The sequence below is a fragment of the Carassius auratus genome, unplaced genomic scaffold (genome assembly GCF_003368295.1).
Source record: "Carassius auratus strain Wakin unplaced genomic scaffold, ASM336829v1 scaf_tig00019252, whole genome shotgun sequence".
NCBI classification, from domain to species: Eukaryota; Metazoa; Chordata; class Actinopteri; order Cypriniformes; family Cyprinidae; genus Carassius; species Carassius auratus.
In genome coordinates this window covers 114085-137883 of record NW_020524940.1, presented here as the reverse complement: position 1 = coordinate 137883, position 23799 = coordinate 114085, and the positions used below count along the sequence as shown (strand labels likewise).

The 23799-nt window shown below is 42.7% G+C and overlaps 1 protein-coding gene across 5 annotated transcripts in view; it reads right to left on the bottom strand.

Annotated features, from left to right (window-relative positions):
- Nucleotides 1-23799, bottom strand: part of LOC113076179 (dnaJ homolog subfamily C member 13-like) — a 56861-nt gene that overhangs the window by 16822 nt on the left and 16240 nt on the right. For 2 of the 5 annotated variants that reach the window (XM_026248836.1, XM_026248835.1), the window contains exons 7-38: nt 16448-16654; nt 16269-16364; nt 16075-16166; nt 15813-15979; nt 15633-15712; nt 15384-15553; nt 12569-12668; nt 12384-12491; nt 12146-12301; nt 11031-11087; nt 10807-10928; nt 10663-10738; nt 10487-10582; nt 7879-8019; nt 6746-6763; nt 6379-6461; nt 6146-6299; nt 5718-5821; nt 5482-5641; nt 5346-5408; nt 5171-5272; nt 4886-4990; nt 4606-4808; nt 4360-4444; nt 4133-4287; nt 3984-4029; nt 3742-3896; nt 2335-2536; nt 2119-2234; nt 490-568; nt 276-411; nt 11-195 (exon numbers count right to left, since the gene is read on the bottom strand). In XM_026248836.1, the coding sequence (XP_026104621.1) occupies nt 11-195; nt 276-411; nt 490-568; nt 2119-2234; nt 2335-2536; nt 3742-3896; nt 3984-4029; nt 4133-4287; nt 4360-4444; nt 4606-4808; nt 4886-4990; nt 5171-5272; nt 5346-5408; nt 5482-5641; nt 5718-5821; nt 6146-6299; nt 6379-6461; nt 6746-6763; nt 7879-8019; nt 10487-10582; nt 10663-10738; nt 10807-10928; nt 11031-11087; nt 12146-12301; nt 12384-12491; nt 12569-12668; nt 15384-15553; nt 15633-15712; nt 15813-15979; nt 16075-16166; nt 16269-16364; nt 16448-16654 (3819 nt within the window). Of the gene's footprint in view, nt 1-10; nt 196-275; nt 412-489; nt 569-2118; nt 2235-2334; nt 2537-3741; nt 3897-3983; nt 4030-4132; nt 4288-4359; nt 4445-4605; nt 4809-4885; nt 4991-5170; nt 5273-5345; nt 5409-5481; nt 5642-5717; nt 5822-6145; nt 6300-6378; nt 6462-6745; nt 6764-7878; nt 8020-10486; nt 10583-10662; nt 10739-10806; nt 10929-11030; nt 11088-12145; nt 12302-12383; nt 12492-12568; nt 12669-15228; nt 15296-15383; nt 15554-15632; nt 15713-15812; nt 15980-16074; nt 16167-16268; nt 16365-16447; nt 16655-23799 lie in introns of those variants that run through there. The other 3 variants (XM_026248833.1, XM_026248834.1, XM_026248837.1) reach the window with 3 other exon arrangements.

Sequence of the window (23799 nt, the reverse complement as noted above, 5' to 3'; positions counted from 1 at the left end):
ACATGCTGACCTCGATGCCGCTCTCCCGCCGCAGCTCCTCCGCGTTCAGCGCTGAACAGTTAACGGTGTGGAAGGCCAGCTCCGCGGCGGCCGGTAACAGAGCCGAGGTCTTGGAGAACAGCTGCTCGTCACCCGTCTCCAGGGTGATGGTCTTAATTAGCATGGGGTAGCCGGCGTATTTATACGGCTCCAGATCTGAGGAGAGAGAGAGAGGAGATCAGTCTCTGAGCGTCTGGAGATCAGGAGCGGTGTCTGAGAGCAGCGAGGCGTCTAACCCTGCTTGTGTCTGTTGAACAGGATGCTCTGGGCTTTAAGGATCAGGATGATGTTCTCTGGGTCAGGACCGTCCACGATACGAGCCGATTTGGTGCAGAGGAACTCGTAGGCCTTGTTGACCTTTTCAAACATGTCCTGAGCACACACACACAGAGACTGGTTAGAGTTTATTATTCATTCACTCATAATGAGACGCAGTGTTGCTGTACGTACCCTGCCCTCCGGATTCTTGTCTGGATGGTATTTCTGGGCCAATCTGAAATATGCTTTCCTTATCGTACTCTCTTCATGCCTTTAAAAGCACACACAAAATCAACAAAGGACAAAGATCACAGTTAATAAGCACTATTCTCAAATGCTACCGTGTCACATGAGAAGCTGTGATAACGAAGGCTAAGCAATCCAAAATATTTGTGATGTACTAATAAAGGTCCTAAAGGTACAGCATGAAATATAAAGTTTTTTTTTTTTTTTTATTATTCTTAAGAGTAAGAATGGGATGAAATGATCATTTGACACTAAACTATGACTGGTTTTGATGCAAGCATTTACGCTAAGAATTATAAATTACATACTATTAAATACAGATTCTGGATCGTAATGTTATTGGACCTGAGTGTGGTCTTCGACACTGTCAATCATAATATTTTGGTTTCTCAGCTGGAAAACCATGAATTCATGGGATTCCTCTTAAATGGTTTAAGTCGTATCTAGCAGATAGAAGCTTTGTGGTAAAGTTTGGGGAATGTATGTCAGTGTTAGCTCCACTTAAGTGTGGAGTACCTCAAGGCTCTATTCTCGCCCCCCTTCTGTTCTTACTCTACCGTCTCTTTAAGGTACTATATATTTAGGAAACATGGAGTTTCGTAACATTGCTATGCTGATGATACACAGATTTATCGGCCACTTCAAAAAGATAATGGTATTAGCTCGCTTTTGAGCTGCTTAACTGGCATCAAGGACCTGATGGTGTTAAACTTTTTAAAATTCAATGAAAATAAAACTGAGATTAAGGTTTTTGGTATAGTCAGCAATCAAACTAGTATAAATTCTATTCTTGGTTCCTTGACTGAGCATAATAAAGCAGTGGCTTAAAAAAAACAAACAAAAAAAAACAAAAATTTGACAAGCAAAAAAAATTAGGTGACCAAGTCTTGCTTATTAATTTGAGACTTTTTGGATTAGATGAAGCCCCAACTTTTTTCATGACTTTATTTTTATCATGCTTAGACTATTCTAGGTCTCTCTCTATGGGAGTTGGCCAGAGGGCTCTGGCACATCTACAGGAACTGACAGACATTAGAAAGAGTGATCACATTACTCCTATCCTATCTTCTCTTAAATGGTTGCCCATCTGTCTCCGAACTGAATATAAACTTTTATTGTTTGTTTTTAAATCTCTAAATGGGTGGACATTCCCCTCTTAGGCCCCTGAGATCATACGTCCAGCTTTGTTTAGTGCTTCCCAGATCTACATTTAAACTCTGTGGGGATTGTGCTTTCTCAGTTGCTGACCCCAAACCTGGGAACTCACTGCACTTTCGTATCAGATCCGCTCAGACCATCTCCAGGTTTAAATCTCTGTTAAAAGATCATTTATTAACTGGGGCTTTTAACTCATCTGGTGATTCATTCTCAGATGTGTATCTGTCTTAAGTTTTGATGCTATCCTTGAATTATGTCTTTGCACTTTCTTATTTTATTTTCTTTGATGTACAGCACTTGGGCAACATCGGTTGTACTGAAATGTGCTTTATGAATAATAATAAACAACAAGTCTAAAAATAGAGTACTAAACAGTGAGATATTTTGTCTTTAACAGCAAGAGCATGTGGGACTCACTGTCCCTGTCCTTTAGGGAGGTTCAGCACTTCATAGGCGTCATCCACAGACATGGAGGGCGGCTTCTTCTCCACCTCTCTCTTCCAGGCGTCCAGAGTGTCCTTCAGCAGCTTCACCTGCAGGGGGCAGACAATCACAGGTCTTCACATCACACAGAGCGTGGAGCTGGGCCATCAGTCACAGTGTGTGTGTGTGTGTGTGTGTGTGTGTGTGTACCGGGTCTCGTATGGGCCAGTCGGGGAAGCGTGTGGAGTCACACAGGTGCCGCAGGTAATAGATGTTGCAGAAGAGCTCGTTGTCCAGCTGAGGGAAGCTGACCACAGGAATGGGACAGTACTGATAGAGAGCGCGAGTGTTACTCTGCAGACGAGGACTGAAGTCTGCCAGATGAGCGGCGATCTTCTCGATCATCAGACGCCTGTCCACACACACCACAAACAACCAGCATGACGTGCTAATTCACCACCTTTACCTTCGGGTTAGCATAGTTCACAAAACAAATACAAATGTCTTAGCTAGACTAAAAGCAGAAAATATAAAATTAAATCCAATTCAAAATATTGACAAAACCTTATCTCAATGATACTAACACAGGTTTACCCATCTCTTTTAAATCTCTTTCATTTACAGAGAGACAGAAAAAAGTAAAATATCTTTTAAAAACATTTTTTTAGTTAATTTTTAGTTTTTAATAACTTAAACATTACTTTAGGTTTTATTTTGAACATTTAGCATTCAAAAAGACAAATCCATGTGTTACAAACACACATGAACCGTAAGATATACAAAACGCCTCTAGAGCCACAGAAGTATAGATGTTCACCTCATCTCACTTCTCATTATCAATCACTTTAACTTAACGTACTAAAATAACTACAACTGAAATAAAGTGAGTGAAGTGAAGTGACATTCAGCCAAGTATGGTGACCCATACTCAGAATTTGTGCTCTGCATTTAACCCATCCGAAATGCACACACACAGAGCAGTGAACACACACACACACACACACTGTGAGCACACACCCGGAGCAGTGTTCATCATTTACGCTGCGGCGCCCGGGGAGCAGTTGGGGGTTCAATGCCTTGCTCAAGGGCACCTCAGTCGTGGTATTGAAGGTGGAGAGAGAACTGTACATGCACTCCCCCCACCCACAATTCCGTCCGGCCCGAGACTCGAACTCACAACCCTTCGATTGGGAGTCCAACCCTCTAACCATTAGGCCACGACTTCCCCATAAACTATGTATATAACTAATTATAAATAAAGACAAAAACAACACAATAACTAAAACTTTGCTTTAACCCTCTCAAGGCAGGCGTTGCAGATTTGCAACAGTAAAGTAACTTAAAACCTTATTACTCCAGATACATATTTTATGAATCGGGAGTACTAAAAACTTTACTATAGGTTACTAAATTTACTAAGTTACTAAAAATTAATTTGAGCCTGAGAGGGTTAAATTAACATGAAGACTGAAACCATAACATTCAAAATATTAACCACAACTATTATAGTAATAGTAACCAAAATAAGTCATTTAGCTTTTCTTTATATATATTTTTGTGTATGTTTAGTGTTCATGAAGGAAACATCCTCCCTGGAGCCACAGACAGAGATCTGACCTCATCTCACTGCTCCAGATGGCTTCAGGCGTGTCAAACTCTCCCAGGAAGATCTCGGAGAAGCGCTCGGCCTCGTAGTTCTCCAGGTAACACACCATGGCCTCCGGCAGCATGGAGCCCAACACACTCCTCTGAACGATGTCCAGACCTTTAGCCTGCGGGTCAAACACATGCTCAGATTAACTGTTCCCTGTCTTTACATGCACTGTGAGAGACGTCAGATCATCAGATGAAGCAGTCACCTCCTCGGATTTAAAGGCCTGCTTCAGGTGAGTGTACTTCAGGAACCTGGAGAGAAGAACACAGTTACACATACAGCACGTTATCGAAACACGTGATCAGGAGCTGATGACATCAGTCAGCTGTGATGGGCAGAGGCGCAGGAGAGTACCGGGCCACGGGCAGCACGTTTGAGCCGGTGTACATCATGATGAAGAAGAAGACTCCGCTCAGGTAGAGACGCTGCAGGTTAGGGTTGTCCTGCATCACCAGGTACAGCAGGTTAGCCACCTTCTCCACCAGGATGGGGTCAAAGGTCAGGAGCAGCTGTGGAGGACAGGAGGATGTCAGCGGTTTCTAAACACAGCTCTAGAGGAGCACAGAGACAGAGATGTGTACCTGGACGATGTGTGGCAGACAGGTGTTATCACTGATGAGTCTCTTCACCTTCGGGAGAGGTCTGATGATGGCATTGTCCTGATCCCTGAACACACGAACACAGAAATAGAGGCATGTTTAAACACATTCCAACACACGAACACGTCTGAATGTCTTAATGATACACGAATGAAAGCAGTATCTGGTGTGTGTGTGTGTGTGTGTGTGTGTGTGTGTGTGGAGCAGCTGTGAGGAGCGGGACTGTACCGGCTGGGGAAGTAGGAGCACATGGTGATCAGCATGTTGAGGATGAGCGTGGCCAGATCGGTCTCGTTCATCACGGCCTGTCCTCCGGCCAGCAGACACCACTTCAGCTGAGGGATGGACTGCAGCGGCCGCCAGCCGTCCATGCCCTGAGCCCAGCAGCGGGTCTTAGCCGTTAGCGTCCCAGCGCTCCAGAACTCCTGCATCTGAGGACACGGATCACCAGCTCAAACACCAGATCACCTCCGATCACACGCTCCAGCTCTGCTGCACAGATACTCACCTCCTCAAAGCCGAAAGGCCCTCTCCTCTCTTTATCTGCGTTCCCAAAGTACCACTCCTTCTCGCTCTCGCGCTTCATGTCTGGAGAAGCCTCCAACACATTACTCTGAAAACAGCACAGACTTCACCATCTGGACATTACCCATCATCAGCATACCACTGTTTAAAAGACTCCTCTCCTGCTCAAGGCTGTGTTTATCTGATCACAAATAGAGTAAAACAGAAATATTCCTCCAGTGTACAGCACTGATCTCTCTCTCTCTGCAGCTGTGTGTTTGGGCAGTACCTGCAGCGGCACCGTGGCTCTGTTAGTGTGAAGGTGAGCGAGGGTCAGCAGATCCACCAGTATACGCACTCCGTTAGAGTCCATCACATCCTTCACATTTCTCTGTCAGAACAGAAGAGTTAAACCCTGGATGTGTGATCAGCAGCTCTGAGGTTCATCAGCAGACGTGTCTCACCTTGTTGAGGATGAGTTTGTTGAGGAAGAGGATGAGTCGGTCTCTCTCCAGCTTGTCTGTACACTGCACAGGAGCAAAAACACGAGGTTAAAACAGTGATTCTAGAGACACATCCCTGTAACTTCAGCACACTGACCCGGTCCAGCATGCCCACGATGTACTTGGTGTCAGCGAACGGTCCGATCTCCTCGCAGCACTTCCCGTAGACGATGGAGAGCGCCTGCAGACACACACACTTCATGGCCACTTTAGGAGTCAGCAGGAAGCGATGGTAGAGCTCGTTAAAGAACTCGTATCTAGAGAACAACACAGAGGAAGATCAGCACAATAACAGCCAGACCAACACGGCTCAGAGTCTGTTCAGACACCTACGATCTCTTGATGGCTCCAGACTCCTCGTTCTCATCCTCCTCCAGCAGCAGACGCAGGTAATAATCTCCGATCTTAATCTCGTCAGAGAGACACTCGTACTTCACCTGAACACAAGCAGACATCCGTTCTAGCGCTGATTCACATGCGGTCGGAAACACTGCGCTGGGAAATACAGCTCTGTTCTATACTCATATATCTTTAGTTTTCTGTATTTCTGTATTAAAGTTTTGTTATTATTATTATATTTGAATTGCTTGTCTTCTGTTTGTTCTGTCACTCATAATAATCACATCTGATTGGCTTCAGTAACCTGTAGAATCTATAAACTGTGAGTGTAGACTGCATGCTCTTAGCGCTGTGAGTGTTTCTCCCCGTGACACTGAATCACATCACATCAGAGTTTCTCCAGTGTTGGTGATGAGACAGACCTCGAACTCTTGGTGGTTCCAGGAGATGATGCTAGCGCTGCCCAGCTCTCGGTCCACCCCGAAGGAGCGCATCTCGGCCTCCAGAGCGTCCCGCAGCTCCTCACGTGTCTTCAGGTTCCAGATCAGGTTCGAGCGAGCGTGATCCAGCTGGAACCTGCACACACACACACACAGCAGCGTCACAGCTCTGATGACCACACACACACAACTCAATCATTAAACACATCCTTTACTTGTAGTAGAACAGCTCCCAGTTGGACTCGATCTTGATCCGCTGCCGTCTCTTCCTCAGGATCACCGGCTTCTGGTTTACACTCTACAATCAGTAACACACCATCTCTACAGCACATTCTGCTTATAACACTGGTTTAAGAGACAAGCAGAGCTATTATGGGATGTGAGGGTAATGCTGACGACACCAGAGCTGTGAAGTTATGATCCTGCTCTAAACACTGAACACATGGAGGACAGTTGATCTAATACAGACAGAACACACACACACACACACACACACCCGTGTTACATGAGACCGAGAGACTGACATGAGAGAGGGAGGGGCTAACAGAGAGAGACAGTCTCTGATTGGACGAAACTACTCACCAGGTTGTTCCTGTCCTGCTGCATTGATTGACAGCAGAAACCCCAATAAGAGCCGATGGGGGGGCAGAGATAAGAGAGGTTAAAGGTCACACCAGCCGTTTCTAATGAACACTGTGTCAGTCTCAGTGAAGCTGGCTTTAATGGCAGTGTGATTAGAGGCTCAAGAGCAAAGAAACGATGATGATGATGGTGTAAGTCATGCTCATGATCCCAAAGCTGTGTCTTCATCTGCAGCTCATGCTTCACATCAATCATCATCTTGGGTTTACAGTGGAGACTAGATGACATTTCAGTTTAGTTCAACACTCCAATCAAATTTAGCTCTTTATTAGTGTTTTGGTGGAGGTTATCTCATTTATCAATAACGGTCGATATTTAATTGTTCATTCCACTGTTTCTACATTTCAATTACATTTGGTATCATCTAATGCTCACTTGATGTTAGTCTTTAGAAAACACTAATAATTAAACAACAACTCAATCTAATTTTAAAGCAAACCTCAAAACGAATATATTTTTATTTATTGTGTATTAAGGCGTTACACTCATAAGACATGAAAGTAAATGATGAGTGTATGGGCTTGAAGCTTTCGCAGCGCTATCAGACCCAGACACAGTGAAGAGTTTGTGAGGATCATAGATCTCCAGCAAGCCATGTTTGAGCGTTTATTATTAGTAAAGACCAGAGACAGAAGATTAGAGAAAGCCAGCAGAGCCTGTACTGAAAGTGCATCACACATAAAATCACAAAGCACAAAGATGAGAAACAGCAGATCCAGAACTGAAGAGGCTCTATTAACCAGCACACAACAGGGATGCAACCATATCACGCTCACCACAGTTATATCAACATATGAAGACCACGATACCATATCTACTGTGAAATGTAAAAAACAAGAACACAATTTGGTACATTTTAAAATTAAATTACTCTATTTAATGACAGATCCTGTGCCAAAGCATAATGGCCAGAAACACAACTTAACAGAGCTTTTATGTTATCGATTCGTATGGTCATGTGATCACGGTGATAGCGAGACAGTTCTGCTATCGTGGCATCATGTTGTTGATAATATGGTCACATCCCGTTGCCTCCTCGTTAGCTGATGGAGCGGGGTAATAACGTCTCTCACCTCCTTCTGAGCGATGCCCATCTTATCTCTCCAGTGCATCAGCACGATGTCTGCCTTCTCTTTGGCGAACTTCTCCACCTCTTTAGCAGCTTTACCCGCCACACGCTGCCACTCCGGGACCTTATTCCTGCCAAACTGGTCCTGTAAAAACAACTATTATTAATGGCTTGATATGGATTACAGGTTGAAATGGGTACTACAGTCCAAATTCTGTGTTTTGTGGAGAGTAGATTCTCTGACTCTGACTCGATGCTCACGCCAGACTGAGAACACGCTACAGGAACGAGCAAAGCTTTCACTGTTAACAGTCTCTGTGTTTAATATTGCTCTGGTCACGGAGATGTTTAGATGGATTGGACGTTGAGGCTTTCAGATCAGTTCTATTCCAAACCAGGAAGTGGAAACAGATCAAAACAGAAACAGATGATATGAAACAGAACACATTACAAAGGAACTGGCTGCAGAAACAAGTGTGTGAACCTCGCACGTTTCCTACATATCTATGAACATATTATAGTATTTTACGTTTAAATACAGACAGATGTTGGGCTGTTGCAGCTTATATAGATTGTTACTACTAGAAAGAACACATTTTATACACATTTTATAAATGCACAAGTGTTTATTGCAGTTTATCTGTAAATTTAAATTCCAATCTTTATCTTTAAAAAAATTCTTACATCCACCAAACTTTATAGTTTAATTGAGGTGTTTGTTTATATATCATTCACACTGATCTATGATTTATGTCTGTTGATATTTTGGGGATTTGTGAAGTGATAAAAACAAGAATGAATAAGCCTGGCTTTATCCACTCTACAGGTTTCTGTTCTGGAAATGTAAATCAGTGTTTACAATATTTAATAAGATAATGCCTCATGTCATATTTAAACAGCACTTCAGTAATCCTGTAATGCATAAAATGTTTGCCATTCCTAATGTTGAATTATGGTGAGATCTGTTAAATGTTTACTTTATTCATCCTTTCTCCTTAAAAGAGGAGATGTGAGAGTACAGCTGCTGGTCATATAATTAGAATATCATCAAAAGTTCATTTATTTCACTAATTCCATTCAAAAAGTGAAACTTGTATATTATATTCATTCATTACACACAGACTGATATATTTCAAATGTTTATTTCTATTAATGTTGATGGAAAAATTTGAAGGAAAATCCTAAATTCAGTATCTCAGATTTTAGAATATAATTTAAGAGCTATACAAAGAAAGGATTTTTAGAAATCTTGGCAAACTGAAAGGTATGAGCATGTACAGCACTCAGTACTGAGTTGTGTCTCTTTTGTCTGAATGACTGCAGCAATGCGGCGTGGCATGGAGTGGATCAGTCTGTGGCACTGCTCAGGTGTTATGAGAGACCTGGTGTCTCTGATAGTGGCCTTCAGCTCTTCTGCATTCTTGGGTCTGGCATATCACATCTTCCTCTTCACAATACCCCACAGATCTTCTATGAGGTTAAGGTCAGGGGAGTTTGCTGGTCAATTAAGAACAGGGTTACCATGGTCCTTAAACCAGGTACTGGAAGCTTTGGCACTGAGTGCAGGTGCAGAGTCCTGTTGGAAAATGAAATCTGCATCTCCATAAAGTTGGTCAGCAGCAGGAAGCATGAAGTGCTCTAAAACTTCCTGGTGTACGGCTGTGTTGACCTTTGACCTCAGAAAACACAGTGGACCAACACCAGCAGAAGACATGGCACCCCAAACCATCACTGACTGTGGAAACTTTACACTGGAGCTCAAGCAACGTGGATTGTGTGCCTCTCCTCTCTTCCTCCAGACTCTGGGACCCTGATATCCAAAGGAAATGCTAAATTCACTTTCATCAGAGAACATAACTGTGGTCCACTCAGCAGCCGTCCAGTCCTTTCTGAAGCGAGACGCTTCTGACACTGTCTGTTGTTCAAGAGTGTCTTGACACAAGGAATGTGAAGCTGAAACCATGTCTTGCAGACGTCTGTGTGTAGTGGTTCTTGAAGCACTGGCTCCAGCTGCAGTCCACTCTTTGTGAATCTCCCCCACATTTTTGAATGGGTTTTTTTTCTCAATCCTCTCCAGGGTGCAGTTATCTCTATTGCTTGTACACTTTTTTTCTACCACGTCTTCTCCTTCCCTTCTCCTCTCTATTAATGTGCTTGGACACAGAGCTCTGTGAACAGCCAGCCTCTTTTGCAATGACCTTTTGTGTCTTGTCCTCCTTGTGCAACGTGTCAAAGGTCATCTTTTGGACAACTGTCCGGTCAGCAGTCTTCCCCATGATTGTGTGTCCTACAGAACTAGACTGAGAGACCATTTAAAGGCTTTGCAGGTGTTTTGAGTTAATTATCTGATTACAGTGTGGCACCAGGTGTCTTCAATATTGAACCTTTTCACAATATTCTAATTTTCTGAGATACTGAATTTGGGATTTTCCTTAGTTGTCAGTTATAATCCTCAAAATTAAAAGAAATAAACATTTGAAATATATCAGTCTGTGTGTAATGAATGAATATAATATATAAGTTTCACTTTTTGAATGGAATTAGTGAAATCAACTTTTTGATGATATTTTAATTATATGACCAGCACCTGTAAGTGTGCTGGTGGCTCGTACCGTGGCGATCTTCACGTTGTCTCGTATGTGCATGCGGTCCACGTCCTTCTCAGGCACGGGGTCAGAGCTGTCCAGATACGCCAGCAGACCGGTGGGCTGAAGGACAGACAGTGTTTGATGATTTCAGAGCTACTTCTAGCAGAAAAGCATTGGTGAATGTCCAGTCTGTGTCTCACCAGGATCCTCTTCAGCAGGTTCAGGGCCGTGGGGTTTTCTGCCGTCCACAGACCCACCAGGTGACGACTCAGCTGCCTGCGTGTGATAAACCCGTGATCAGGCCTGTGTTACAGTGTGAGGAGGTCAGTGTGAGCTGAACCGACCTGTTGGTGAGCATCCGCTGGTCAGAGCTGATGGTGAACATGGAGGTGTGCAGGTGTCTGGGCAGAGCTCCTTCACTCAGAGCCAGCTCCTGCATCTTACTGGAGATCTCCTTCTCTCCCTCCTGAGGACGACACGCTGGGATCAGACTCACACACACACACACACATACACACAGACACACACACACACACACACACACTGGAGGAACAGTGGCAGGACTCACCTCGATGATGGCCTTCATGATCAGACCCGCACCTTTGACGATGGCCATCGACGGATGCTGTGAGGAAGAACACACACACATTTCTGTTCAAAAGAAGAATTCATCAGGGACGCATCAGTCAGAAGTGACAGTAAAGACATTTATAATGTTACAAGTGAATTCTGTTTCAAATAAATATTGCTCTTTTGAACTTTCCAGGGCCCTGATTTCTGCGATGTGGAAAACACAGACAGAATCCAGTCATTAAAATGGAATTTACAGTTTAACGCGGAATATCACGGAAGTTTGGATGAATTAATCAAAAGTATTACACTTAAATTAAATTGCGATATGCTCAAGAATCTGTAAATATTAAGCTGTAAAAAGGCTTGAATATGAATCCTTCATGTTCTGCGTGTCTGTGTGAATGAATGGCGCAGACGCGTGGTTTCGTTTATTACACACACACACACACACACACACACACACACACACACACACACACACACACACTGAAGCACGGCGTGATCTCTCTGAATGAGCACATAAATACATGAACAACATCTCCAGAACTGCTCTGAGTCTCTTTCATTTGAGTGAAACTATCGTCATCACATACACACAGAAGCACAAAGATATTCACGGCAACCTGTCAAAATAAAAGTTCTGTTTAACTGGAATAAACCGTCATAAATAACAATAACAATAATGATATTATATTATTTATTATATATATTTAATAAATTATGAAAAATATTTTATAAAGAAATAAAGAAATAAATAAAACATTATATTTCTCCCATGTTTTATTTTAATAATATTAAAATGGTTTGTGTCATTAAAAAAGTTTTCATGTAATTACATAACTGTGTTCAACATTGATAATAATCAGAAATGTTTCTTGAGCAGTAAATCATCATATTATTCTGATTTCTGAAGATCATGTGACACTGAAGACTGGAGGAATGATGCTGAAAATACAGCGGAGCATCACAGAAATACATTACACTTTAACACAGAAAACAGATGATTTACATTTGAATAACATTTTACATACATTTTTTACTGTATTTCTGATCAAATAAACACGGCTTTGATGAGCAGAAGAGACTTTTGATCATCATCTGACCCCTGACCTGGAAGAGTTTGAAGAGCGTGCGTCCGTCGGAGGCCACCATCTCCAGCAACATGTCGAACTGCTGGCACTCGGTGGTCTCGCTGTAAGGAGCGCAGAGGGCAAAGGTCAGGAAGTCCAGCAGTGAGCTGATCACTAGCGCTCCTGAGCCGTGCTCCTGATGAAAGAGAAACAGGTGAGTGACCTTCTTCATCATCATCATCATCATCATCACGCTGCTCTACAGGCCTGGGACGCACCACGTTACTGATCAGCTTCTCCAGCAGATTCTCCAGGAACTTCTTGGAGGAGAGCAGAGAGGCTTTGTTCAGCTGCTCCTGGCGCAGGTCGTAATCATCGTGCATCGGCTGCAGAGCACAGCGGGGACATGTGAGGAGACGGTCATGAGCGTGACTCTACAGGAGCTTCAGTGAGCGTCACTTACACACATGAGAGCACACAGCATGTCTATGGCTGCATGCGTCACACCGTTCTGGTTTCTCTTCAGTGCTTTAACAGTTTTCACTCCCAGCTTCTCTCTAAACCTGCAACACGCCAATAAAGTAAAAATGTAAATTTCACATAATGTATACATAAAAACATTATACAGGTGGATCTCAATGAATTCGAATGTTGTGAAAAAGTTAATTTCAGTAATTCAACTCAAATTGTGAAACTCGTATATTAAATAAATTCATTAAACACAGACTGAAGTAGTTTAAGTCTTTGGTTCTTTTAATTGTGATGATTTTGCTCACATTTAACAAAAACCCACCAATTCACTATCTCGACTAATTATAATATGGTAACGTGCCAATCAGTTAATCAACTCAAAACACCTGCAAAGGTTTCCTGAGCCTTTAAAACGGTCTCTCAGTTTGGTTCACTAGGCTACACAATCATGGGGAAGACTGCTGATCTGACCGTTGTCCAGAAGACAATCATTGACGCCCTTCACAAGAAAAGGAGGGTAAGACACAAACATTCATTGCCAAAGAAGCTGCTGTTCACAGAGTGCTGTATCCAAGCATGTTAACAGAAAGTTGAGTGTAGGGCTGTGCAAAAAATCGAATGCGATTTTCATGCACATCTCATCAGTAAAGACGCTCCTGCAATTAGAAGTATATCTCCAGCACGTACGTTCAGATTATGGTTTCCAGGTTTTTACAACAAATCCTGCCCAGTTGCTTCTCAAAACTAGTCCAAAACTAGCCCAATCGCGTTTCCAGGAGGTTCCCAGATAAAAAATTGCTTTCCGGGGTTAAAATTTAAGTTTAATGGCACGGTTGATTGGTAAAATTTGCATTTTAGGGGCTAAATATCACGTTATAAGTATTGTCGCTTCAACCCACGGACATGAAAAACAACCACAGACTTGGCAACACTGGTTGGCATTTACTACACCGAGCCGTAATTCACTGACAATCTACACAAAATCTATTTTAAAATCGCAGGCGATTCTTTGTCGATTTTGAAAGCGATTTTGTGTTAGTTGTCGGTAGACTACGGCTCTGTGCAGTAACTGCCGCTCCACCTGAACCAGTGTTGCCAAGTCTGCGGTTGTTTTCCATGTCCGCGGTTTGAAGCGACCCCAATAACAATAATTTGATATTTAGCCCCTAAAAGGCGATTTTTTTACCAAGACAAACATGCCAAAAAAAACCCGGATATTTTAACCCCGGGAATCTGGGAACCTCCTGGAATCGCGATTAGTTTTGGACTAGTTTTGAGAAGCAACTGGGCAGGATTTGTTGTGAAAACCTGGCAACCCTGATCTGAACACACGTGCTGGAGATATACTTCTAATTACAGGAGCGTCTTTACTGATGAGAGGCTGGAGAACATCATAGCCCAAGTTGCTTGAAGTCCAGTGTTAAGTTTCCACAGTCTGTGATGATTTGGGGTCAATGTCATCTGCTGGTGTTGGTCTATTGTGTTTTTGAAAACCAAAGTCACTGCACCCATTTACCAATAAATCTTGGAGCACTTAATGCTTCCTTCTGCTGACCAGCTTTTTGAAGATGCTGATTTCAGTTTCCAGCAGGATTTGTCACCTGCCCACACTGCCAAAAGCACCAGAAGTTGGTTAAATGACCAGTGTTGATACTTGACTGGCCAGCAAACTCACTGGACCTGAACCCCAGAGAGAATATATGGGCTATTGTCAAGAGGAAGATGAGAAACAAGAGACCAAACAATGCAGATGAGCTGAAGGCCACTGTCAAAGAAACCTGGGCTTCCAGACCATATCAGCAGAGCCACAAACTGATCTCCTCCATGACACGCAGAGCTGAGACAGTAAAGCAAAAGGAGCCACTACCCAGTATTGAGTTCATGTACAGTGTTATTGGTCTTATGAAGTATTTTAATTAGTTGATATAGTGAATTGTTGGGTTTTTGTTAAATGTGAGCCAAAATCATCACAATTAAAAGAAACAAAGACTTAAACTACTTCAGTCTGTGTTTAATTAATTTATTTAATACACGAGTTTCACAATTTGAGTTGAATTACTGAAATAAATGAACTTTTCATCTACATTCTAAGTTATTGAGATCCACCTGTAGATGACCCAGAAGAAAAAAAATATATATATAAATAAAATAAATTACTCAATATTTGCATGTTCAATAGAAATACTGAATGAATCCTAGATGTATAAATAGTGGACAGGAGAACAACTACTTAATTCATACATCTCAGTGACCCAGAAATAATGATGAGAGAGGGAGGGAGGGAGAGAGAGAGGGAGGGAGAGAGAGAGAGGGGGGGAGAGAGAGAGAGAGAGGGGGAGAGAGAGAGAGAGGGAGGGAGGGAGGGAGGGAGAGAGGGAGAGAGAGAGAGAGGGGGAGAGAGAGAGAGAGGGAGGGAGGGAGGGAGGGAGAGAGAGAGAGGGAGGGAGGGAGGGAGGGAGAGAGAGAGGGAGGGGGAGAGAGGGAGGGAGGGAGAGAGAACAGGTGTAAAGCATTTAAACAAAAGAGGAAACATATAATAGCAAAACAAATAAGGATTTCCTTAAAACAGATTCAGACTAAGCCAATGGAGAGACAGATGGAGAAAAATGAGAAAGAAAAGGGGTACACTGAGATATATGGACTAATATTTACATTGCGGGTTCGAGTCCACCCATGGGACCAGATCTAAGAACAACAGAGTGTTTTTATTAAACCCAGACAGAACCTGAGCAGCTCAGCAAACAGACCAAGATAACTCTCAGCTCAACACTGCACTGATCTCAGGTGTAGTTAATAACTGAATATACTTGGGCAGCTGTGTGAAGGCCTGGAAGCCCGCTTTAGACGCCACCAGACGCCTGAGGGCCTGGAACTGTGCCTCCAGCTCAGAGTTGGGCCCCGGCAGCTCCACGTCCTGAGATAAGAGCGCCAGGACCGCATTACTGATCAGTTTCTCCTTGTTCTCTGAGAAAAGACCCTACAGGAAGAGAACGGAGAGAATTAAAGTGAAACATGAAAACACTGAGCCCCAGCACACAGAGATGAAGCAGACTCACGTCCTGAGTGACGGCGTGTAACACTCCACTGTAAGAGATGTTGGCGTTAAATCTGAACACTGCATCTGCAAAATTACAATCTACAAGAAAGAAGAACAAACAGAACCAAGTTACTCGAGTGCACAACCAAAAAACAAAAACAAAACCTTAATTGATGTGAAGAGTTAACACAGGACGCACTGGGAGGAGCAGCGAGGAAGCGCAGGTGCAGGCTCTCCACCTCCTCATCCACAGGCATACTGAGCAGACCCCAGCGCTGACCCCTGTGTGTGGGGGCCATCTTCACACACACGTCCCTGTTCCCCGACGCACGCACGCTGTCCAACAGACTCGCCAGCAGAGAGTCCCTGCACACACACACACACACACACACACACACACACACACAGTCAGACTCTGAGATCACCAGCAGAACCACACACGAGCGTCTGAGAGGCTGTACCTTTCTGTGGAGCAGTACTTGTGTATCTGACCACGGATGAACTCGACAGTGAACACCTGAGGATTGTCTGCATCACAGATCAGAGCGAACACCTGCACACACACACTGATTATACACACATGAACACTAGTTTCTATACATGCAATTTCCATGTGATTCTGTCAGGTGTTGCTTCAGTATGTGATCAGACAGACCTCTCCGAAGGGCTTGATGGTGACGATGTTGTAAGAGGCAGGGTCTCGCTCCACCAGACACGTCTCTGTGAGCGCTAGGATCCTCTTCACAGGCTCCTGAGACAAACACAGTCACGAGCATCCATCAGATCCCCACACACACACACCAGAGAGCACATCAGGTCCTGAGCTGATCTTACCGTGTGCCGCGGCGTGATCTTCTGCACGATGAACTCGGTCAGTGAGGTGATGCACTCGTCCGAACTGTACTTCCCCAGACGCTCGCCGAGGAAGCCCTCGAAGCTCAGAGGATCCTTACGCAGACGCAGCGTGATGCCGATGAAGTTCCCAGCGTGTTCGATCGCACTGCGAATGATCTCATCACGGTGCTCGGACGCAAACAGATGCTGGAGAGAGAGACAGAGCGTGAGAGTGAGAGAGTGTGTGAGAGGGAGAGAGAGAGAGAGACAGAGAGTGTGTGAGAGAGAGAGTGAGAGAGTGTGTGAGAGAGAGAGAGTGAGAGAGAGAGAGTGTGAGAGAGAGAGTGTGTGTGAGAGAGAGTGAGAGAGAGAGTGAGAGAGTGTGAGAGAGGTGGTGAGAGAGAGTATGTGAGACTTGACTTTGACAATCCTTTAATTTACCATTTTTCGGACAAATTACATAATTACATTACTACACATAATATAACTACACACAAATTCCACCACACCATACGTAATAAATATTACAATTTAAAAATTTTCTAAACACCTCACAGTTTAAAAACAGATCAGAAAAACAAACCATTCGTTGTTTAAGAGAAATAAAAACAATTAGAAATTAATTTGCAGAGAACCATCAATATCAATTTCACATAAACACTTTTCCACTCCCCAAGTATATTTAAATGTTTCTATGTCTTTAATCAGTTGATAGTACGCATGTTCCACCGTTAGCCTTGATTTGACTAAACCCTTTAAGATAGCCACTGCATCGGTTGACCCCACACCATTTAGTTTACCTTTACGTGACAGCCATATTGCCATTTTGGCCTGCCCAAACAAAAAATTTAGCATCACGTGGATCTGCTTTCTATTTTTTTTATACATGGGTCCATAAATAAAAAGTACAGGTGAGAACACTTCTCCTAAAATTCTACACCATTCTTCTATTTGAGATAGCAAAGCTTCAAGTCTACCACAGTAAAAAAACAAATGCAAAACAGTTTCTGTTTGCCCACAAAATAGACATTCCTCCCCTACCTGTGGATCAATGTGTGCTCTGTATCTGTTTGTGGCTATTAAACCATGCACAATTCTCCACTGAAGGTCCCCGCACCTTTTTTCAATGGGAGGTTTGTACAAGGTCCCCCAGCTTCTTTTAGGGGAAGTGCCTGGTCCAAAATCCTCCTGCCATTTAGATTCTTTTAGTCCTTCTAAAGAGTTCATATGTGAGACTTTGACACATGTGACATACAGTGCTTTTTTCCCAGTTTCACTGAAAAGTTCCATTTCAGGAGTCTTGAAGGTAAGCAAAATCCCTTCCCTTTCTTGAAAAGCATTAAAAGCCGGTGCAATTTTTAACTCTGGGAAAGGAACATCTATATCTTCATTTGATGTCTCCAAACCACGTTTAAAATCCATTGGCAAACGTTCAAAGAGCTCATTCAACAGTCTCTGTGTCAAGCGAATTGACCTCACCCCCAGCTTAGCGGCCAGCATCTCAGCAGACATCCATTCATTCGTTGTTATTAAATGTCCAATCTTTGTTATTCCAACATTCCTTAAAACAGTCCTCATTGTTGATGACTTCAAATTGTCCAAGTCCACAACAGGGTTGTACAGCAGGGGTTCTTCTCTCATCCAAAGGCCTCTCACATCCTGGAGATTCCTTGATACATTTAATATTTTCCAGGCTTTCAACATAGACTGATAAAAAGGTGTCAGTCCAGACAAATCCATTCCTTGAGTGTCCATTAGAAAGAAATGTCGGTCTAGCCCCATATTGCCTGCTTTTCTTAAGAGGGCACAAGCTACTCCAGTCCAGCTTACATCTTTTCCATAAAGTAGTCTTTTTGCCGTCTGAAGCCTGAAAGTCTTTATTCTGCTTCTAATGTCCACCAATCCTTGGCCTCCTTCTTGTCTAGGTAGATATAACGCAGATGCTCTCAGCCAATGTTGACCAGACCAGAAGAAATTCACCAGACGTTTTTGAACACTTTCCACCAATTCCTCAGGGGGTTCTAAGACAGTCATTTTATGCCATAAGGATGAGGCAACAAGGTTGTTGCAGACCAAAACTCTTCCCCTGTACGATAGCTGGGGGAGCAGCCAATGCCAGTGAGACAACCTTGCACTCACCTTTTCCATCAGGCCCTCCCAATTCTGTTTCTTATATTCCTCTCTACCTAAAAATACCCCTAAGTACTTTAACCCAGCCCTTCCCCACTGTAATCTAGCTGGAAGCTGCGGTCCATTATAATCCACACCACACCATAGTGCATCACTTTTATCCCAATTTACTTTGGCAGATGAAGCTTTCCCATAACTCAGCAAAATATCTTTTAAAACCTGAACATCATATCCATTTCTTAAAACCACAGTGATATCATCAGCATATGCTGAGATTTTCACACAATCATTACAATTTAGAACATTTGTCTGTAACCCCGTTAGCTTTTCTCTCAATTTACAGAGGAGAGGTTCAATGACCAAACTATATAGTTGCCCTGAGAGTGGGCATCCCTGTCTTATGCCTCTTTGTACCTTAACAGGAACACTTAGTCCACCCGCCATTTTTATCATACATGTGGCATTATTATACAACAATTTTATCAATGAAACAAACTTGTCTCCAAAACCAAAAGCCTTTAAAACCTTGAAAAGAAACTGGTGATCAACTCGATCAAAAGCCTTTTCCTGATCTAATGATAAAATTCCTATATCAACATTATTTTCCAAGGCATAATCAATAACATCACGCACTAAATGCAAATTATCAGTGATACATCTATCCTTTATACAATAGGATTGATCTTTGTGTATAATTCTGTGCATTATCTTGTTTAACCTGTTAGCCAAACACTTTGATATTAGTTTATATTCGGAACATAAAAGTGCAACCGGTCTCCAGTTCTTTATTAAGGTAAGATCACCTTTCTTGGGAAGTAGGGTTAAAACTGCTCGTTGACAGCTTTTAGGCATCAAACCTATTCGAAAAACTTCTTTTAGTACTTCGTGGAAATCAGTTCCAATTAAGGTCCAGAAGTGCTTATAAAACTCGCCAGGTAGACCATCTATACCTGGGGTACGACCTGAGGCAAGTCCTGATACCGCAGCACTTAATTCACCAAAGGTAAGTTCTGATTCCAAAGTTTTTTTATCTTCAGCGTTTAAACAGGGAAGGTTCTGTAAAAGTTCATTCTGGCTCTTCTCATCTGTGTTTTCAGCAGAATATAACTTAGAATAAAAGTCCACTGCCAATCTTCGCATTTCTACGGGATCGCTTGTATCATGACCATTACTGTTTTTCAAACTAAGCATTTTATTTTCTTGTACACTTTTATGTTCCAAGTTAAAAAAAAAAGAAGTAGGCCCATCCATATCTTTCAATAACATAAACCTGCTCCTCACAAGAGCACCCTTAACTTTCTCATTTAGAACAGAACTCAACTTTAATTTCTTATCACTCCACTCTTGTACATACGCATCAAGATCTCTCATCATGTTCTCTTCAATGACTAGAATTTCTTTCTCAATCCCTTCCAAAGTTCGTTTCAAACACAAAGTTGAGTAAGATGTATATTGTTGACAATATTCTCTTATATGTGTTTTACCAATTTCCCACCAGAGAATTATATTTTCATATCTGCATTTTTCGCTTTTCCAAGTTTCCCAAAAATGCTTAAAAGATTCACAAAAAAACTTATCTTGAAGTAACTTTACATTAAAATGCCAATATGACCTCTTATTTCTTCTCGATATCAAAGTACAGTCAACAGTAATAAGCTTGTGATCAGTAAAATATGTGGGGATAATAGCTGTATGTACAACTCTATTTTTCATATTATTTGATAAATACAATCTATCTAAACGTGCAGCTGAAATTCTCCCCTCATTCACCTTTACCCAAGTATATTGTTTTACCATAGGATTGTTTTCTCTCCAACTATCCGTGAAGTTAGAAATTTTTACAATGTTAGCTAAAACCGTAGGTGACTGAAAATTAGGTTCTTCTCCATTTCTATCAAGAGATGGATCAAGTGTACAGTTCCAATCCCCTCCTAAAATGATCAAATCATTAACCTGCTGTTGTTTTAAGAAGATCTTCAATTTATTAAAAATATTTATCCTATCAGATCCAATATTAGGTGCATATATATTAACAAAAACAAAAAACAGACCATTAATATCAGCTCTAACTGCCAATAACCGTCCTGGTTCAATTTCTTTTTTTGACAGAATTCTAACTTTAGTGGTAGGAGAAAAAAGAATTGCAGCTCCTGCACTCAGGTTAGTCCCATGAGTAAGAACACACTCATTACCCCACCACAGTCGCCAGTCAACCTCATTATTCATATCACTATGAGTTTCTTGCAGGAAAATCACATCTAAATTTTTCAACCTGATAAATTCTATTATATTTCCTGCCTTCTTCCTATCCCTCATCCCATTAACATTTAAGGATCCCACCCGTAAAGTGTCCATCAGAAGAAGAGAGAGAAAAAAGACAGACAATAAGAAAAGCGTATTACCCATAGTGATTATTAGTTAGATTTTTTACCCCTCTTTGGTCCAAATTTTTCAGTTTTACCTTTATGTCGAATTGCAGTGATGTGTTTTCTTAGTCTAAAACGCTTCTGCTGTGAAAGCTCTTCATGATTGCTATGTCTCCTTGCCCACATAACAGATGTTATAAACTTCTCCAAGTCTGGAAAAAAATCACTAACTTCAACTTTTCTACCCTTCGTTTCATCAAGAAATTCACTGATTTCAGCCACAGTATACAAATCTTCCTTCGCCACTGTTGGCATATCTACACCTTCCACCCATTGATCATCATCTTTCATGCTATCATCTGTACATTGAGACAATCCATCCAACTCATCTACTGAGCCTTCCTCCACTGTTTGTACATCTGTCTGTGTCACATTCTCAACCACATCTTCAACTTCATGATTTGAATGCCTGACAACAGCATAACTACATCCAGCTTTCTCACCATCGCTTTCACTCACCTCATTATCCCCGATGATTCGTTCAGCAGGCCTTTTCTCTGTCACTTTTTTTCCTGCCGTTGTAATTTCCACGATATCCGAACTGTTGTTATCTTTTGACGATCCGCCCTCGGTTGAAACGACAGGCAAAGGCTGTTCATTGTCCACTTTTTTGTGCGGGCAATAGAAACGTTTGTGGCCCAAATTTCCACATTCGAAACACTTAAGATTATCAGTACTCGCATACAGCATATATGAACTTTCTCCATGACTCACGCGGAACGAAATCTCTAAAGTGCGCTCGGGAGAAGTGAGAAACATCAAAACCTGCCGCCTGAACGAAAGGACGTGTTTCAATGCCGTGTTTTTACATCCCAGCGGGATCATTCTAACTGGACTAGCAATTTTTCCATAACGAATCAACTCTTTAATGATGGCTTCATTTGAGATGAAAGGTGGCACGTTTGAAATTGTTACTTTCGTGGCCGGAGCCGCCAAGGGAGTCACAGGCACAAAAGTTTCATTGATCCAAATCCCGCTCTCTGTCAGCTGATTCACTAACTGTTCCGTTTTTAGAAACACTACAATCGCCTTATTCATTCGTGATGCTGAGAGAATATTCTCAAAACCAATCAATTCTCCCACCACCACGAGAACTTCCTCCACGCTAACACCGGGCTCGACCACACACCTGCACCCATTTCGCATGGACACGTGTGGGTTTACCTGTGCAGTGTCAGATGCCATACCGTCACGCGACAAAAGCCGCGAGCGGCTAAAAATACAAAAGTACTTTTACTAAATAATAATTAAATTTAACACCGAAGAGGGGAAAAAAGAAAAAATTAGATAAGAAGAACAGTTTTTACGCTCGCTCAAACCAACACACTCCACTCTTCCACCACACTCGCACATGCGCAGAGAGAGAGAGAGAGAGAGTGTGTGAGAGTGAGAGTGTGAGAGAGAGAGTGAGTGAGAGAGTGTGTGAGGGAGAGAGAGTGTGTGAGAGAGAAAGTGAGAGAGAGTGTGTGAGAGAGAAAGTGAGAGAGAGTGAGAGAGTGTGTGAGAGAGAAAGTGAGAGAGAGTGTGAGAGAGTGTGAGAGAGAGAGTGAGATAGTATGTGAGAGACAGAGAGTGAGAGAGAGTGTGTGTGTGTGTGAGAGAGTGTGTGAGAGAGAGTGAGAGAGTGTGTGAGGGAGAGAGAGTGAGAGAGTGTGTGTGAGAGTGAGAGTGTGAGAGAGAGAGTGAGTGAGAGAGTGTGTGAGGGAGAGAGAGTGTGTGAGAGAGAAAGTGAGAGAGAGTGTGTGAGAGAGAGAGTGTGTGAGAGAGAAAGTGAGAGAGAGTGAGAGAGTGTGTGAGAGAGAAAGTGAGAGAGAGTGTGAGAGAGTGTGTGAGAGAGAGTGAGATAGTATGTGAGAGACAGAGAGTGAGAGAGAGTGTGTGTGTGTGTGTGAGAGAGTGTGTGAGAGAGAGTGAGAGAGTGTGTGAGGGAGAGAGAGTGTGTGAGAGAGAAAGTGAGAGAGAGTGTGAGAGAGAGAGAGAGTGAGAGAGAGAGTGTGTGTGTGAGAGTGAGAGTGTGAGAGAGAGTGTGTGAGAGAGAGAGTGAGAGAGTGTGTGAGGGAGAGAGAGACAGAGAGAGTGTGAGAGAGAGAGTGTGTGAGAGAGAAAGTGAGAGAGAGTGTGAGAGAGAGAGAGTGTGTGAGAGAGAAAGTGAGAGAGAGTGTGAGAGAGAAAGTGTGAGAGAGAGAGTGAGAGAGTATGTGAGAGAGTGTGTGTGAGAGAGTGTGAGAGAGTGTGTGAGAGAGAGAGTGAGAGAGTGTGTGAGGGAGAGAGAGACAGAGAGAGAGTGAGAGAGTGTGTGAGAGTGAGAGAGACAGAGAGTGAGAGTGAGTGAGAGTGTGAGAGGGAGAGAGTGAGAGTGTGAGAGAGGGAGAGAGTGAGAGAGAGAGTGTGAGAGAGAGTGAGTGAGAGTGAGAGAGTGTGTGAGAGGGAGAGAGAGAGAGTGTGAGAGGGAGAGAGTGAGAGTGAGAGAGTGTGTGAGAGAGAGAGAGAGAGAGAGAAAGATCTTTAAAAGTGGAGACAAAACCGATCCAAATAACTACGGAGGGATCTGTGTAACCAGTAATTTAGGAAAAGTGTTTTGCTCTATAATCAACTCTCGGATTTCATCTTTCTTAAAGCAGCACAATGTCATCAGCAAATCTCAGATCGGCTTCCTCCCTAAACACCGAACCACTGACCATATTCACACACTACACACGCTCATAAATGAACATGTACACCAGAAGAAAGAGGGGAAAATATTTGCATGCTTTATAGATTTTAAGAAGGCTTTTGACTCTATCTGGCATAACGGAC